The sequence below is a fragment of the Harpia harpyja genome, chromosome 2, assembly GCF_026419915.1.
Source record: "Harpia harpyja isolate bHarHar1 chromosome 2, bHarHar1 primary haplotype, whole genome shotgun sequence".
In the NCBI taxonomy this organism is placed as follows: Eukaryota; Metazoa; Chordata; class Aves; order Accipitriformes; family Accipitridae; genus Harpia; species Harpia harpyja.
In genome coordinates, this window is record NC_068941.1 from 14731490 (window position 1) to 14748182 (window position 16693).

The 16693-nt window shown below is 44.2% G+C and overlaps 1 protein-coding gene across 3 annotated transcripts in view; it reads right to left on the reverse strand.

Moving 5' to 3' along the window:
• Window positions 1–10597, reverse strand: part of MGAT4D (MGAT4 family member D) — a 42055-nt gene extending 31458 nt beyond the window's left edge. For 2 of the 3 annotated variants that reach the window (XM_052815898.1, XM_052815879.1), the window contains exon 1: window positions 10461–10597. In XM_052815898.1, coding sequence (XP_052671858.1) covers window positions 10461–10551 — 91 coding nt within the window. In that variant the 5' untranslated portion in view covers window positions 10552–10597. Of the gene's footprint in view, window positions 1–3838; window positions 3873–10460 lie in introns of those variants that run through there. The other variant, XM_052815888.1, reaches the window with a different exon arrangement.
• Between the last annotated feature and the right edge of the window lie 6096 nt (window positions 10598–16693).

Below are 16693 nucleotides of genomic sequence, written 5' to 3' on the forward strand. Positions count from 1 at the left end.
ATTTCCTCTTGTCCTATTGCTCATTACTTGGGAGAAGAGACCAGCACCCACCTCACTACAACCCCCCTTCAGGTAGTTGTAGAGAGCGATAAGGTCTCCCCTCCTACTCCTTTTCTCCAGACTAAACAACCCCAATTCCCTCAGCCGCTCCTCATAGGACTTGTGCCCCTCACCAACTTGGTTGCCCTTCTCTGGACACGCTCCAGCACCTCAATGTCTTTCCTGTAGTGAGGGGCCCAAAACTGAACACAGTACTTGAGGTGCAGCCTCACCAGTGCCCAGCACAGGGGAACAACCACCTCCCTGCTCCTGCTGGCCACACTATTTCTGATACAGGCCAGGATGCCGTTGGCCGCCTTGGCCACCTGGATTCCCAGGGATTCTAACCTGTAAAAGAGACTAAGAGCAAAATGCGCAGGTAATACAGATTTGTGAGGATTTGCAGAGGCATTTCAAACTGGAATTAATTTGCATTTTGGATAAACAGGTTTTTTTATTTGCAGTAAACTCAAGACCTTAATTTAATCAATAAATGTATGATTGGAAGACCCTGAGGTGTAAAACATCTAGGAAGAAAGTAGTTAGAAAAAAGAAGTAAACATGTGATCTGTATTATTATTGATCTCCTTAAAAATTTAAAGTATGTTTAGTAAAATGCCCATAAAATGAATGCTTCCTACAATGTTCTGACAGTCTTAAAAATGTTTTGACTTGCAAGAAAGGCACAGGAATATTCTGTACTATGGAGCTATGAATGTAAATTTAGCATTGTTGAAGGGAGGGGAAAACTGGATTATTTCAGCTCCGTTCAACAAGAAAGTTCTACTTTACTGAAGTAGGCTTCCCTAAAAAATAATCAGAGAATGAATGAATGAATGAATGAATAAATAAATAAATAAATGGGAGCAAATGAGGCAACAGATGGAGAGTCCATCTTTTAACAGCTGCAGGGGAAAGGCTAAAATGGGTTTGACGCATCAGGCTTCAGAGCTAGGACCCCAGACGAGCTAAATTGTTGGAGCACCTAAGGAAGATCCCTTTCATCAACTACTATGTAGGAATACACTTTCTTGTTTTATGCTTTTCTTTTGCAGCTGTGTTTCCAATGCCATAATCTAACTTTTAGCTTTTTGCTTTAGAATGCATATGAATAAAATGGAAACAGAAGGTTTAAGGTGATTTAGGTGACTGACAGATATTAATCCTACTGTCTTCATAGCAAGAAAGTGATTCCAAATAGAGCATCAATACACACAAACACTGTGGAGATTCATCTCGCAATTCCAAGACAAATGTAGAGATATAAACTAAAGATACAGTAATGGATGTACGTTTTTCTTGAAATTCCAATTGCCTTTATTAGGAGTTAGATAGCATCAAGTACCAAGAAAAAGTGGAGGTTTAACCTGCAGTAAAGTTCCACATGCTCTTGGGAACATGCAAACAACAAAGAGCAAGCCCACAATCTTAGGGTAAATACACGGTACCACAGGATGCAACTTGCTGCTTCTGAAAAGGGAATCAATCATTTTGTAACAGAGGTGTTTCACAATTTAATGCTGGAAAGTGGTGTTCCATTGACATTTCCAGTGCTGTAATAGCATAAGATTTTGCTGAACCAAACTAAAATTCCCCTCAGGACAACTATATTATAGGAGGAATCAGTAAAGAAATTACAGGTGAATAACAACATTGTAGTCCCTCTCTTTACAATTCCTTCAGCTGTCCAGTGTCAGCGTGACTCAAAACTACTGGGCTCACATTTTGGCAAGCACCAAATAATTGTAGTTTTATTTGCTTACTTACAGGTGAGCCTACCAAAGTATCACAGAAGCCTCTGGCAAATAAAAGGTCAATACTCAGCTATCACTGAGTGCACCCAAAGAAGCTGGCATTTGTAATTGGCCTTATCTGTTTCTTCAGGCCAGAAGAGGGAAACCACATTTTTGAGTCTCTCAGAATCGAAGCCTCTGTTCAGTTAGTAGAACAAGACTCTTCGTAATTGCTTCTCTCATTTGATTTTGACTGCTGGGGAAGCAAGGGTGTGACAAAAGGAATGTAGTATTTGCTCACCCTTTGCGAAGAATGAGTTTGTTATTATAAGCATATATAGTTCAAAGTAGAACGTGAAATGTTCTAAGTGTTATTAGAGCATATGTAAATGAGCAATATTAACTATTAGTAAACCTTTGGCAAAAAACCGTGTGTTTGGAAAGCAGTACTTAACTTTTTGCATTTTGCTGTGCAATACGGTACTGTCATGAACAGTATTTATTACTGATACAATTGTAGGAAGCTAAGAAGATGAAGTTAGAAGCATTATGAAGCTAAATAGTCTAAATATTTAAATGCTCATGAAGTTTAAATGGATTTTAGTGTGTGTGTGGAAAGCATTGCTCTTTAAGTATCTAAGGATCTACACAGAACGTAAAACACAGCTGCCTGCAATAGCTTGCTTGGAAAGAAGCAGAGCGTTTTCACCAATTTGCTCACTCTGGCAAGGAGGGCCAGGAGAAAAGAGCTTCAGCTGTAGTACAAAATGATGTCTGGCCCCAGCAGTAGCCCGACTTGGCAATGCCTTGTCTACGGATAGTTCTACCAGCAACGGGGAGTGTCAGGGGAAAACCAGAAAATTGTGAGATGAGGACCTACGGCAAAACTACAAAAAGTAAATGAAGGTAAAGGCTTCTTTTCCCCTTGGTGAGCTGAAGATTAATCACTCTGCTGGGCTAAGGAAACCCTACTAGGAAATTTCAATGGCGTTACACTGACTACAAGCCAGGAGAGGAAAAAAACCCCACCAACCAACGAGATGCAGTGATAGCACTCAAAGCTTTTGCAACAAATTTTCAGCTCTACTACAGCATTTCCTCTGACGGTTTACTACACATTGTCATACACACTTATGGCTACTGTAATTCTAAGATGGCAATACCTAAAATGGTTTTAAATGCAATCTTGTGCTATCTCCTAACAGATACATATATATAACTTTCTGCAGCGGAAACTGAAACTGCTTAGAAACAATACTAATCTCTAAAGCAAATACTCATTCTGAAAGTCAACCGATTATTTCTCTTAGCTCCATGCACACATACTTCCTATTATCATAAATGCTTCCAGTTTTATTAACTATTGATTTCTGGCAATATCTATGAGCTGTGAAACAATTCATCACTATCTCCTCCTAGCATTCAAAGAAAAAAGAAAAAAAAAGGAAAATTGGGAGTGGCAGAAAGGAGGGAAGAAAACACCCCATAGTATAGCAGTGACTCTTGGTCCTGTTTCTTGATTACAAGCCACACTGCTTGTCATACCTAAAGATCCTTTATTTTAGAAACTGAATTTTGGTTAATGCCCTTTATAAAAGAAAACTATACAAGCACGCTAACTGCAAAAGATCTTGTCATACTCCACGCTTGGCACCACTGCTCGCTGTTCAGGTTAATGAAGCGTGTTAAACCACCGAGGCATGCGTTGCACTAATAACTGTGGCGGTTTGTTATCTTCCCGTAGCTGATCTAAAATAGAGAAACCTTTCTAAATCTTGTTACACACTTTGCAAGCTTGAGTTTTGTTCTCAGAGTAAGGATTAAAAAAAATCCCCCAAACAATGCCTCTTAGTTCAGAACAGCCAGTTCTTACGCAAACACTTAAATTCAACAATCTGCTAAAGTCTAAGGGTATTTAAGCACCTTTCCAGGTAATGATGCCTTCCCTAATTTGTGCACGATCTTTAAATATTTTGTTTATAGCATTACAGCACAGAATTATTTGTGTCTCCCAACAGGTTAGAGACAGCCAAGAAAAACAACCATAAAGTCAGAAGTCACTTCACCTGCACTAGGTACATTCATCCATTATGTTTAATGTTCGTCAGAACTGGGGTAGCTTTGATTGTTGAGTTTTAAGCATAGGACATGGCATGTCTTAATGCGTATCTTAAATCTTCAGGAGCCTCTGAAGTCAGTCAGTGCTGAGGTTGGTTTATTTTACACAGCTGAAAAGGGAAGGTTAAGTCAGCAGGTTAAGAAGCCTCTAATTGTCTCCGCTCATCTGTCCTGGCCGTGCTCTGGCGGCAACTGGGCTGCAGGGGCTATTGCCACGGCGGATGGCAGAGGCTACGAGTAGGAGGAGGAAGATTAATTTCAGCCAGGCACAGTTCTCAGCCGGCTGGCTGAAATGTTTGCCCAGCTGTGATGCAGCAGTATCAAACGTGCAGGCTTGGTAAGCCAAAGCACGGGGCTTAACGTGTGGCGAGGACTCTCTCGCCACGGTTTTATAGCTCTCTATGTAGGCGTCTAAGCAAGTGGAGGAACCAGGCAGCAGTGTGTTCTGCCAGCATGCCTACTCGTCTTTGACAGCACCCGCATCAGGAGCTTCAAGAGGGTGGAGGCCAGCCGAGGGACACTGCATTAACACGGCGACATCAAAGAAAAGCAGCGTGCCAGCAAGTTGCAGGGGGGGAGTTAGGGTTCCTCTGTGCCCATACAGAGGATATACTAGGCAGAGAATCAGAATCGCTTTCCATTATTAAAACAAACACACACCTTACAAAGTTAAAGGCAGATCAAAGTTAATAACGGAATTTTAAAAACACGTTCAATTATATAATGAACACGGACTTGCTGTTGGGTTTGGCATAGAATACTTTTTACTGAACCATTTACGCACTGTATCTAACTGAAAATAGATAAGCAAACTTGTTTCAGAGAACATACAACTTAAGTTCTAATAATATTTTCTTAAATGTTGGCAAGCAATCCTCATTTTAGATCTGAGTCTTTTCCTATATCAGAATGTAGCAAAAACTGATCTTAAAACATTCAGTCAGAATATCGCTATATAGGAAAGCAATAGTATTAAAATAAGTGGAAAAATATACAAATTGAATGGATATTGCAGGGCATTTGCCCATAATTGATATACTTTGGTTTTAACATAGTAAAGTCTGTAGCACAGTATAGGTTCTTAATAGCAGTGGAAAATTCTGATTTGAATATGGCCTTTATCAGATAAATAAAAAGTACTCATTCACTTCAAGCAATGGTTATTGCTTCATTCTGGTTAGTATTTTAAATATTTTTACTGTTCTGCCTGATGTAGCAACAATCACTCATTTATACACACATTTAATTAAATGCCTAGCCACTAACTAAAGTATTTCTGGATAAAACTGTGTTCCTCAAGACTCAGCGTGCAACACTGGGAAAGCGTGGAGGTCATCTGTTTACACTTGTTAAAGTATAGGTTGTGATGAGACACTGCACAGCAAACAAAGAGAGGTCTGAAATGTTCCCTATCCCTTTCTCTACAAAAGCCAACAGTAACTAGTCTCATTTTGTACCCGAATCTTTATAGGATTTATGATTCAGTTCCTCTACTTTTGAGGACAAGGCAGCCACTATTCCGCCTGAAGTAACTGCAAGAAGCAGCAGACTCGTAGTTCAGTAAATTACACATTAAGAAGCCAGTAAAACTATACAGCTTTTGTAAGTCTTGGGTATGAATTTTGATATAAAATTTGGGATCAGTAAATACTGCGTCTTAAGTCCCATTTGGGGTTGTTGTATGGGTTTATTTTTAATACCTAAATGTAGAACTATGCAAAGCAACTGAGTAAGCAATCAGTGGACTGGAGAAACTCTTCCCTTACCACGCTGCGCATTTTGGCCGCATCCTGACTGCCCGTTGGGGCAAAACCTGGATGTGCAATAACATCTGTATGCTCTCAGTTCTGCTGGAAGGAAACGTATGCTTGAAGGCAAGGAGGGAAGATGTAGCCCACCAGTCACCTGGGACAACTGGGGAAAATGGTGGTTAAACACAGCCTAACAGGCCTAGAGAAGGCAGGAAAATTGGCTTCTGTGTGTTCATAAATCTGGATAAGCTGTATTGGCTGAAATGAGAATGGTGTAATTCAAGACTCCTTATCAAATCTGTCAATTTGCCACTACTTAATTGAAGCTTTGAGCTGGAGTGTGCCAGTTGGGTCCGGAGAGGAAACCTGCAAAGATCTCCACCACAGATGACAGAATCTCCTGGGAACCTGCGCTTGGGTGCACAGCAGGAGCAGTTGGGTTGGCCAGCCGAAGCAAAGCGTCACACCGTGGGCTGAAGATTATTGGAAATAAAAGTGCAATCAGCTGTTTGGGCTAGCATGTACATTACTGTATTTCAACTGCAAAGAAATGTCTTTCATCAGAAATACCTTTTTAACCCTTTGTACCCCTTTTCCCGATGAAGTTTTGTGAAATAATGGAAAACTGAATACGTTAAACAATTGGATAAACCTTAAGTATACTTCTGTGAATGCAATTAAGTACGAACAGTTTCTCTCTTCTTCACCCCACCTCAAAGGAATAACTAAAGAAACCCAGGTTTCACAATGTTTGACTCAACATGTATATATTAACATGCTTAGGTCCTTGTGACATCATATTTTAGCATCGCTTTCTCCTAACCTCCAGAAAAAGCTTAGTTTTAATTTACTTGGATAAAGCATGCCACAAATCTAGGTGAAGAAGGCAGCAACACGTTACAAATCAATTCAGAGACATCTAATCTTGTAACCCCTACAAGCAACATGAAGAAGTGCTGCCATGTGAGATGATCTGATATACCTTATTGCTGTGACTTCTGAAAAATTCATTGTTATTCAGCCAAGACACCAAAGTTTCTTTTTATTCAGGAACAGTCTTTCCTCTGAAGAAACTTTATGTAAGTTCATAATGAGTTTATAATGCACTCTTGCCTTCTCCTTTACTGTTTTTCAAGGGCGGGGGGAGGAAGGGGGAAGATTTGCTACCTCCTTACGTTTACTGTGATATTTTTGTATACGTGTAGTATTTCTTGTCGATTAATATTTACATGGAAAACAGTTGCTAAAACTGTGTGAGAAAATCACTACATATATTCTAAGTTGTATACTGCTTTCCATAACTACAAATCTATATAAAGAGTATTCATATGAGAGCAAATACTTTTGGTCAGGAGAATTGCCAAGTGGATTGTAACTCAGTTGCACCTCGGTAGGAACATCTGCATCATCCTGAAAACACCCTTTCCTATCCTCAGATGCAAACTGTTTGCTTCAGACAGGTTTTGCCTGGGGCCTGGGGAGGGACCAAAAAGCTCACAGTAAAACCATGCGGGACGTGGAACAGGTATTGCTACAGCAGTCCATCTGATTACCTTCTAATAGCAGCCTGTGTTCGCAAGCACTCTAGAGGATGTCGAAGGAATCACTATGCAAGTTCAGACAGACGGTATCAGGCTTTGCTGAAGATCTGGTGATAACCAATTGTCTCTGTCATTACTTTTATCTCTCCTTTTTTTTTTTTTTCCCCCTTCATTAAAATGTCAGCCTATTTAAAATGAAACCTCTGCTTATATTTATAAAGCAATGGAAAAAGTGAGAATGAAAACATCTTTGTAAGGATAGTTAAAATGTATATAATATTATCCACAATAGCTGAAGTCTAGTGACTTTGGTAGACTCTGAACTTTCATTTTTAAGTGCATGAGTGATGCAGGAGCATCTTACCTGCCATGCCAGTTCAAGTTACCTGCACTCAAGTCTCACAACTGCAAGTCAACACTCAGGCTGCACTGAGTAGTTAGAAGCAGTACCAAAAATCCAATTATTTACTGCTGCTGTTGACAGCAAACACATTTCAACTCAAATTTCTCAAGCTAGCTAGCCCCCTTAGTACAAGGCATTTAAAGGTCACTGGCTTAAGCTATTGATTTTTATTTGCACAGAAATCAGGACACACCCAATACCCGATTTACACTTCAAGCTAATACCCAAGGGCTGAAAGGCTCTGAGACTGCAGACAAACTGAACAATATTTCGCAGCACTATTGGATACTTTTCATATTACGGAAGTACTTAAGACCACTACTCTGGAGCTAGGATGCCATGTCCTAGCTGTACAACAAACAAAAAAGATTATTTGCTGTCCCAATGTCACGACAATCCAAGAAACAATAACTGGATGGCAACCAGAGGGAATACTACAGACTACTGCTGCTTCATGTGATATGCTGTACTCAAAGATCAAGAGCAGCCTAAATGTTTTAATGGGCAAAGCAGAGAAGGGAACTGAAGTGGAGATGTAACAAGTGTGTGGAAGAAAATGAACCAGAGAAGAACATTTGACAAATGAGTGAAAGGGATGGGAGCTGACAAGCTGAGAGAGTATTTGACCTCTCAGTAACTGGTGGGATAAGTGAAAAGGGCATTAGAAAAGAAAACAAACATTGCAGCTCGGGATGCAAGAGAAGTGGGAACTCCTGTAGTGCGCTAGGCATGTCAGCGGAGAGGCAAGATCAGTAGCGCAGAAGGGAAGAAGAGAGGTTTAACAATATCTAAGCGGAGGTATCTGCCTGTTTTCAGAGAAAAACATTAATTTAAACCACCTTCTTAAACAGATACTGCGTGGCAACAACAGAGGGTAAGTTGGTTTGCTCCCAATGCTTCTACCTCCGTGGAAAAAGGTAACAACATATGGCTGTTCTTGGGGGTTTTGGGGTGGGTGGGTAGAAGGCTTCTGTCTTCTAACACCACTCCGGAGCAAAGACTATCTTTCCAGCCAAATAAACTTAATACAAAGTCATTCACAAGGTGCTGTTACCTCCTCCTTTAGTTACTAGTAACAACTCTTTCATTTACACATTTGTAAGATTTACCAAGCTTGTGAGAATGTGTCTCTGAATGCCACGTATTTACGTTTGTAATGGTTAAAGGTTTGTGAAGAAAACAGGTGGTAATAACAATAATTAGGAAAATGACACCATCTGAGAGGAATTAGTTACTCTGTTTACTGTGGAGGAGGAGGCAACTGTGGAAAGAGAAAAGTTAAAACAACACATATACATGTATACCACAACACATATTACTCCCCCCCCCCCCCAAAACCCCAAACCCCTCAAAGCCAAACACCCCAGCACAGAAGGCCAGCAGAGACAGGCCAAAAAGAAAGCGGAATGAAAATGGAATTTCAGTTAACGAGGAGTTACAAGATAACATGGTGATAGGGTTGGTAACTGGGGATGGGACAAACGCTTTCATTCTATCATCTCTTCGATCTTAGTTTCTTAAGACACACCCTGCTTCTACTTCTGTTTCTCCTTCCCCACTCCTAGCAGGATTGCCACTGAGAAAAGAGTCAAGTGTTGTAAGATAAACAACCCTACTGTTGACAAGAAACGATAAAGGCAGGAGAATCAGCACTGTCTCGACTCTATTCAGTATTCCGTTGTGGGAAATAAATAAATTAACAGCTAGTTGGAGTTCTGCATTCAGCCCAGAAATTACTAATCCGCTTATTCTAATTCTTCCGCATCTATAAACCCAGACCTGTTCTAAAGGTGTGTATAGGAAGCACTTAAAGCTCCGCTCTCTCTCCCTCACCCCAAAGAAACAGTCACATTAACAAGGCATGTCCGCAGGCCTCCGAGGTCCTACTATCTGGACAGATCTTCCAGTTTATTTTTGGAAAACAGCACCAGTTTTATCTTTCCTGTGTAGGCTCAGAGAATCTTAGACACGGCTTCCTGTAGATCTATCCAACATGTCCCACCTAAAAGGTTATGATGGAATTGTAAAGTTTATAAATAGAAATATAAAAACCCAGGTGTTTTTTCTCTGGACTGAACGTTGCGTTCCGGTGCTGCAAACACGCACACGGAAAAGCGACCGTACGCGAGGCACAAATACAACCGCAGAATGGGTAATGCCACTTCGTCCTCCCCGAGTAATACCCAAAACAAAAACACTTAAGCAGCAACAGCCACGGCAGTCACCCTGGGACTCGTTCTTTCCATCCTAACGCAGGACGCTTGCTAGGAACTTTTATTAAAACCGTTTCTTAAATTCGGGTGGCGTTTGGGTTTGGTTTTTTTTTTTTCAATCGGACAGGTTTGACCCGAGCATCCGATCCCGTAAGCTCTTACGCTAGCTCCTCGCCCGGTGCCCGTAAGCCACGACCCCGGGGAAGGGGCGAGACCCGCACCCTCAGCCTGACGGCGGGGCCAAGCCCGCCGGCCGCGCCCGCCTGGGCGGGCAGCCCCCCGCCCCAGGAGAACGACCCGCGGCCCTTACCGGCCCTCTCCTGCCGCGGCGGGGCGGCGGGGCCGGAGCTCCGGGAGAGGGGACGGGGCGACCGGACGCCTCCCGCGCCCCCAGCCCTCCGCGCTGCGCCCCTGCCCTGAGCTCGCCGCCCCTCGCCGGGACGGCCCCGCTCCCCCGGCAGGCGCCCGTTTACCGGCGGGCGGACCCCGGCCGGCGGGCGCAGCCGGGTCGGAGGGGTAGGGGGGGAAGGGAGCCCAGCGCCGCGGTGCCCCCGGCGGCCCGGCGGGAGGGAAGCAGCAGGTGCCGCCCGCCCGCCCGCCCCCGGCGGCTCGTCGCCCGGCCTGGCCTGGCCTGGCCCCCCGCGGCCGGTGCCCGCTCTCACCTCGGCTCCCCTGCCACGCCGCGTACCACAGCAGGGGGAAGGCGGCGCCGAGGCACAGAGCCGTCAGGAGCGGGCCGTGCCGGCGCCGCATCGCCCGGCGGGACGCTGACCCCTCGCCCGCCTCGCCTCGCCCCGCCGCCGCCCTCCTCCGCCCGGGCAACTGCCGGCCCGGCAACTGCCGGCCGGGCGTGTCCGCGCCGCGCTAACCTGGCCGGGCCGGGCCGGGCCGGGCCGCCCCCTTCGCCGAAAGGGGCCGGGGCAGCGGGGGAGGGCATGCCCCGGTCGCGTCCCTCCCGCCCCAGCACCCCACTTCCCCGGCGGGCAGAGCCGCCTTGCCCCGGCAGCGGTGGCAAGCCGCAGGGTGCAGCGGTGGCAGCCGCTCCTCCCGCCGCCGGGCTTTCCCACGGGTGACACCGGTCCCGCGAACGAGCGCCCACGCCAGTTCCCCACCCTGCAAAGCCGGGCAGAGCCCTCCACCGACGTTAGCCCTCCCGGTGCCAGGGTCCGAGCCGAAAAAGCCCTCGACTGCGGCAAGCGTAGGCTGTATTTTTACAGCAAAAACCGTCTCGGGCCGGCACCTGGGCAGGAGGTACTGGTTAGCCCAAGTCCCAACATCCCAACGGTTGTCAGTACGCTCTTCATCTGAAGCCAACGGTGCGTTTGTTTGCATATTGCTAATAAGATCGTATCGGGAAGCCAAGCTGTAGCATACAATTAATACGCGTGTTTAGCACAGTCGGATAAAGAAACGAAGCTTTTTCGGTTCATCTTTAAAGAAAAAGTAGGGAAGGCAGCCGCGAAATCTAACCTGATGGAATTCTAACGTACGCCGGTAAAGGCATTTTACTTCGGCCATCGTGCCCTGCTTCACACATGTGCCTTCCCATTACAGCAGGCACAGCTCCTTTCCTTTTTAAGTCCTCAGCAATCCACAAGCAAACAAAAAATCAGTCACCATTTATAATACACCTTTTATAACATAGTTTATAACGGGAAGGGACATCTTATTTACCAAGCTTCCCAGAAGCTGTTACAGGGACACAGCTCTAATAGAACCACCTATATTTTGTAAGAGAAAAGGGGTCTCCTTTTTATACCTGATCAGCAGGTAGTCGGTGGCTTTCACTTTGACATGTTCTCCACCCGCTCACAAATCTACCCTCCCATTCCACACCTGCGGTAAAGAAAATAGGGCTTCCCGTTCAGTGTTGCAAAAAGCTAAAGCACAACTTCAGAAACAATACTGGGCTTGGTCAGCTGACAGGAGCAGTAAGCTCTTTGCTACCTAATCCATTACCTACTTCCTTAATTTATGACTAGCATATATATTATTTATTACCTTGTTTACCCAAAGGATAGAGTATTTTATATAATTTGGTTTATTAAAATATGCTCGTATTATTAATACCATATCTCTTCCCTCCTTTTCTCTGTTTGTTCACTTAACAACCGCATCTCATCTTACACCAAAACCCCAAATCATTTGGAATAGTGTTGTGTAAAGCAAACCAAAATCCAACAACCCTAGTGCCCAGACACAAGCACGCTGGACTCCTAATGTGAATGCTGCCTTTATGTGCCACTCTTTCTACTACCAACAGTGTAACTATGTCCTTTTTGGAAAGTTAATCTTAGACTCCCCAAGTTGTACATTGCTGCTCTTGCGAGGTTAATGTAAATTTCCTGTGTCTGAACGATGATATGGATGGGTTTACTTCTCTGTTTACTAATTACTTTGAATTACAAATGTTATTATTCATTAATAATGCAGGAGACTGCTAGTAGCCTGCATCAGTGTACAAATGGAGAACTAAAAATCTGAATATGGCTCCATGAATCACCGTGAAACCTCAAGTCTGACCTCACTCATTCACTCTAAACTTCTCTCTTCCTTCTGTTTCTGACTGTATCTTTGATATTTTTACTGGTGACTCTTCTTTAAGCTACACTCTGAATATGTATTTGTAATTGTTCATATTAACCAATGTGATCATGACTCAATCCTCTTATGCTATTGCCTCCCCATCAGCATTTCCCTCTCCAAGTTAACAAACTAAAAGCTCAAGACACTGCTTTTAATGGAGGATCAATGTAGATTTTGGCACATCTGCAGTAATACAGAGTTTGAGAACTAAGAGGAACAAATAAACATCAAATGTCACATGTAATGACTAAAATGCCTTTTAATTGACTGGCCAGTGTTTTATCTGTTACAAAGCCAAAGGGAACATGTAAATGATGTGGTCAAGTAGGAGGGCTACTGAAGATAAGAATAACAGAAATCTAACACACATTTAATTTTGGCTTATTTTCAGAGGCAGTAAGGAAAAGAACCAAAAAACCCCCACATCACATATTTCCAGAAACTAAGAACAAACCTACACACTGTACAGGGAACGTCTGTGGAGACTGCCACTGAATGCATTAGATGTTATTTATTAAGGACTGACTCTAAAGCAGACGCAGTTACTCAGCCATGCTGAGTTGTGGTGATCGTTTACTTAATGCTGACTTCTTAGACCAGTGCATTAACTTATGATGAGGTAGTGCATTAACTGTCGCCTCCCCCCCCCCCCAAAAAATCAAAATACCTGATCACTGAAAGTATCATGAACTTCCACCGCCTTGGGACCTACCTGCAAATAGACTTGCTTCATGCTTTCCTAATACCTCCCTCCCAGTGCTCTCTTCATATGTTATTTCACATGCTCAAGAACTATGTACAACTTGAATAAGATGGGCAGGTTTTTTTCTGGGGGCATTAAATGTTTCAGACCAGTTTTACCTCCCAGCAGCAGACTTTCTGCATTTTTGGCAAACTGATCATCTTTAAAAATACTGTATAGAGCGTGTTGCTGACTAACCTCTAATACTTACACTAGGCAAGCGATTCAACGGACTAGTTCCTTCGAGGCAGTTTAGCTGCAAGAAAGAAGTTTCTAGGCTTGTCCTCATGCTTTGTAACTGCCTTTTCTTGCTGACTGTCTTCTTACATTTTCAATACTGTTTTCACACATTTGTGTGTAAGCAGGAGTAGAGATAAGGAAGATTTTAATCTTTGACAAAATAACAGGCTCGTGGGTGAAACAAGTAATGGATTATTTTGCATGTGGCTTGCAGCTGTCCTTCATCTACAAGGTGTCGTACGCGAACCAAGAATAACTACCAGTAACAACAGGTAATAGTTGCTGCTGTGGAAAGCTTTCTGACTGCGCAGAGGTCCAGCTGATGTTGTTGGTTAAAGTCCCCTTTTATTTGCCCTGCTGCCACCTAAGAAATGTGATTTTAAAAGGTAAACAGTAGGTCACTATCTTTCCTTCAATCAAAGTCTCTGTGAAGGTAATACTGGAAGGCAACTACTGAACACAAAAAGAGGAAGCTAGAACATTTTTTCCTGAGCTACCACCTTATATTTTTGACTGTCCTAGTAGAATTTATGAATTGACTGAACACGATGATACAGAAGCATCTTGCACGATTCAGGTCCTAACATCTGTGTAAAATCAAACACGCTCACTGCTGGATCACTCAGCTCTGTAAAGAACCCGATGAAGCTTTAAGTCAAGTGTTTGCACTTGCTTGTTATACACTGAAAAAGATGACCAAGTTTGGAGCCTAAAGAGAAATTAATGCACCTGAAATTACAGAGTTTGTCATAATCACCTTTATCTCCTGCCTTACTTACAGTAGATAAACTCTGTATCTTTTTATTAACAAGTTGTAAAAAGCTGTGAAAAAACTTGTCAAAAATGCATGCTTTAATATTTTTAAATAAATAAATGTAATTGGTTACAGATTTTACTTTAAAATACAGATTTAAAAAGACATTGTATGAGCAAAAAAAAGTATAGGCTAGATTAAAACTTGCGTCTTTTAAACTCTACATTTCAGAAGTGCTTTAAAACAAGGCCTTAAAAATTTTCACGCTTACCTCAACAAGTCTAATTATAACACAGAGAAGTATGGTGCAATGTATTGTCAACACCGAATACTCCACACATCGGTCCTGGAGACTGGAAGCAAAGAGAACTGACTGAGAAAACGACGATCGTGTACTGTGTGTATTTATTGTTACGGTAAAGTTTAAGACTGTCATAAACCAAAATAGGAGGGGGAACAAATTCCAAAACCTGTAGTAGAAGAAGATGTTCCTTTGGTTCTTAACAATCCATATAAAAAGGAATTTCTATGTAAGTATAAATAACAGGAAAAAACATTCATATTGATACGAAGCTACTTAATCCATTAAAAGACGCAATGGAAAGTGAAACTCTTGAAGCAGTAGGAAAGTTTTATTTTGGTATACATCAACAAAAGTCTCAGCAGCTACAAATTTCTTTCAGTGTTGTTTGCACAGACCCACAGTTTAAGGGTGCACCTGCTGCACCTCCTAAGTAATTCCGGTAGCTCATGCTCCTAATGAACTATCTCGGAGCAATTCACGCGTGGGCATAAAGACCGACAGCAAGGACCTGACCACCCTTCCGTTTCTTCATGTTGTTACAACTCCCCTGCCTTCCCAACATCAAACTGTAACACCCCACAGCTGCTGAAGCCAGGATTCTCCCGACGAGAAGCTTTCAGCCTAGCCATGTTTAAACACCCCAGCAGCAGTGCTCTGCCAAATCGATGGGAGATGTAGCGCGATCTTTTTTTCCTGGTCTGGATTATTTGATCAGAGTTTTCCCATACAAGCTAGGTGGGAGCTGTAGATTACCCATGTCCTGCAATGCAGACAGATTTCTTTCTTCCAATTTCTTTTATCAGTTCTTAGGCACTGGATCTTTGGTATTTTTTCAAGAGATTTTCTGGTTTTTGGCTATCTTGGACCAACTTGTAGGTAGGTAATGTGACAGAACCATCATGCCGTCCCGTCACCAACTAAGAATACTTTTTAGTATTCTTTAGTTCATTTTCGTCCAGTAGCACTCCAACGCTTCAAAAGACAGATTACTCACTTAAGAAGTTACACTGAAAAAAATGACCACCTGCTGCCTCTTGCACCATCTCTCCTCATAGTTTTTAAGAGTAGGAATCAGCTCTGCAAACAATTGAAGTTCACGCATCAGTGATTACCCCACATGAAACTCTGCACCCCTACGAGTGTAAAAATCCAAAGGGAGGATGCCAAATGTGTTGGTCCACCCCCTGAAACGCTCTGTAGGACAGAGGCCACCAGACCTGCTGTGTGGCTTTTGATTCTGTGTAAAAGGTGCTTCAATTTCCTCACATTAAAAAATGTATCAGAATGTGGTCAAGCAAGTCTGTCAGCTCCCTGTCAACCCTCCAAATTTTGCATACAATTTAGAGGAACAGGAATTCCTTCTGCTGTCCTCAAAGGAACTGTTCAACCCCGTGTTTACTGAAGTTATCATTAATTACATACAATGGAAGCACTGACCGCAGCGAAATTAAACACTTAGGCTGAACCTCCATTCAGCAATGGCAAAGCAGGATCCACGGCAAAGCGGGACCCTTCCTTAAAAGCATCCGGCCCGACTAAATCCGTAACATCTTTCTGACCAGCCTTGCCTTCAGCTGTAGCGGAGGCGAGCAACAAGCCACCTAGCACGGCCTTGCGAATGCTTAGAACAAGCACAAGCGATCTCCAACCATGTTTTGTAAGGCATCACCAACGAGCCGAAGGCGTTAACGAGCGAGACGGTACACTGATTTCTTGGCCCGGGTACGAGCTGGGCTGCCTGTGCCAACTTCCCAGTTAGCGCCAGGGTCAGCCCTGGAGCGGGAGCGCTGCATCCCGGTTGGCGAGTCTGCGCTGGGCACAACCCGAGGGGCTAACGTGCCGGGCGAGGGCCTCTGCGCCACGACCCAGGGCGGCATGCCCGTCACCTCGGCCTGCACCTCCGACACCGGCCTGGCAGCCGAAGCCTCCGGGCTCTTGGGGCGGGAGGTGCTTCACCCCAGCTAGGCCGCAAGCCAGCCCAAGATGGCCCTCCCGTCGCCCTTTGCCCGGAGCCCATGTCGCCTGAGAAGGGAAAGGCGCTTGCAGAGGGAAGGCAGCCACACCGGCCAGCGGCTGAGCCTGCCCGGGGCTCCCGCCGGCCCTCAGCGAGGCGGGCAGGCAGGCAGGCAGCCGCGCCGCGACAGCCTCGGCAAGGGGGAGCGCTCCTCCGCCCCGGCCGGGGCCTCAGGCTAACGTCCACCGGGAGGGGGAAGAACCCTCCCAACCGGCAACTTCCGCCCCGCGATCACTTCCAGGTCGGGGCAGGCGG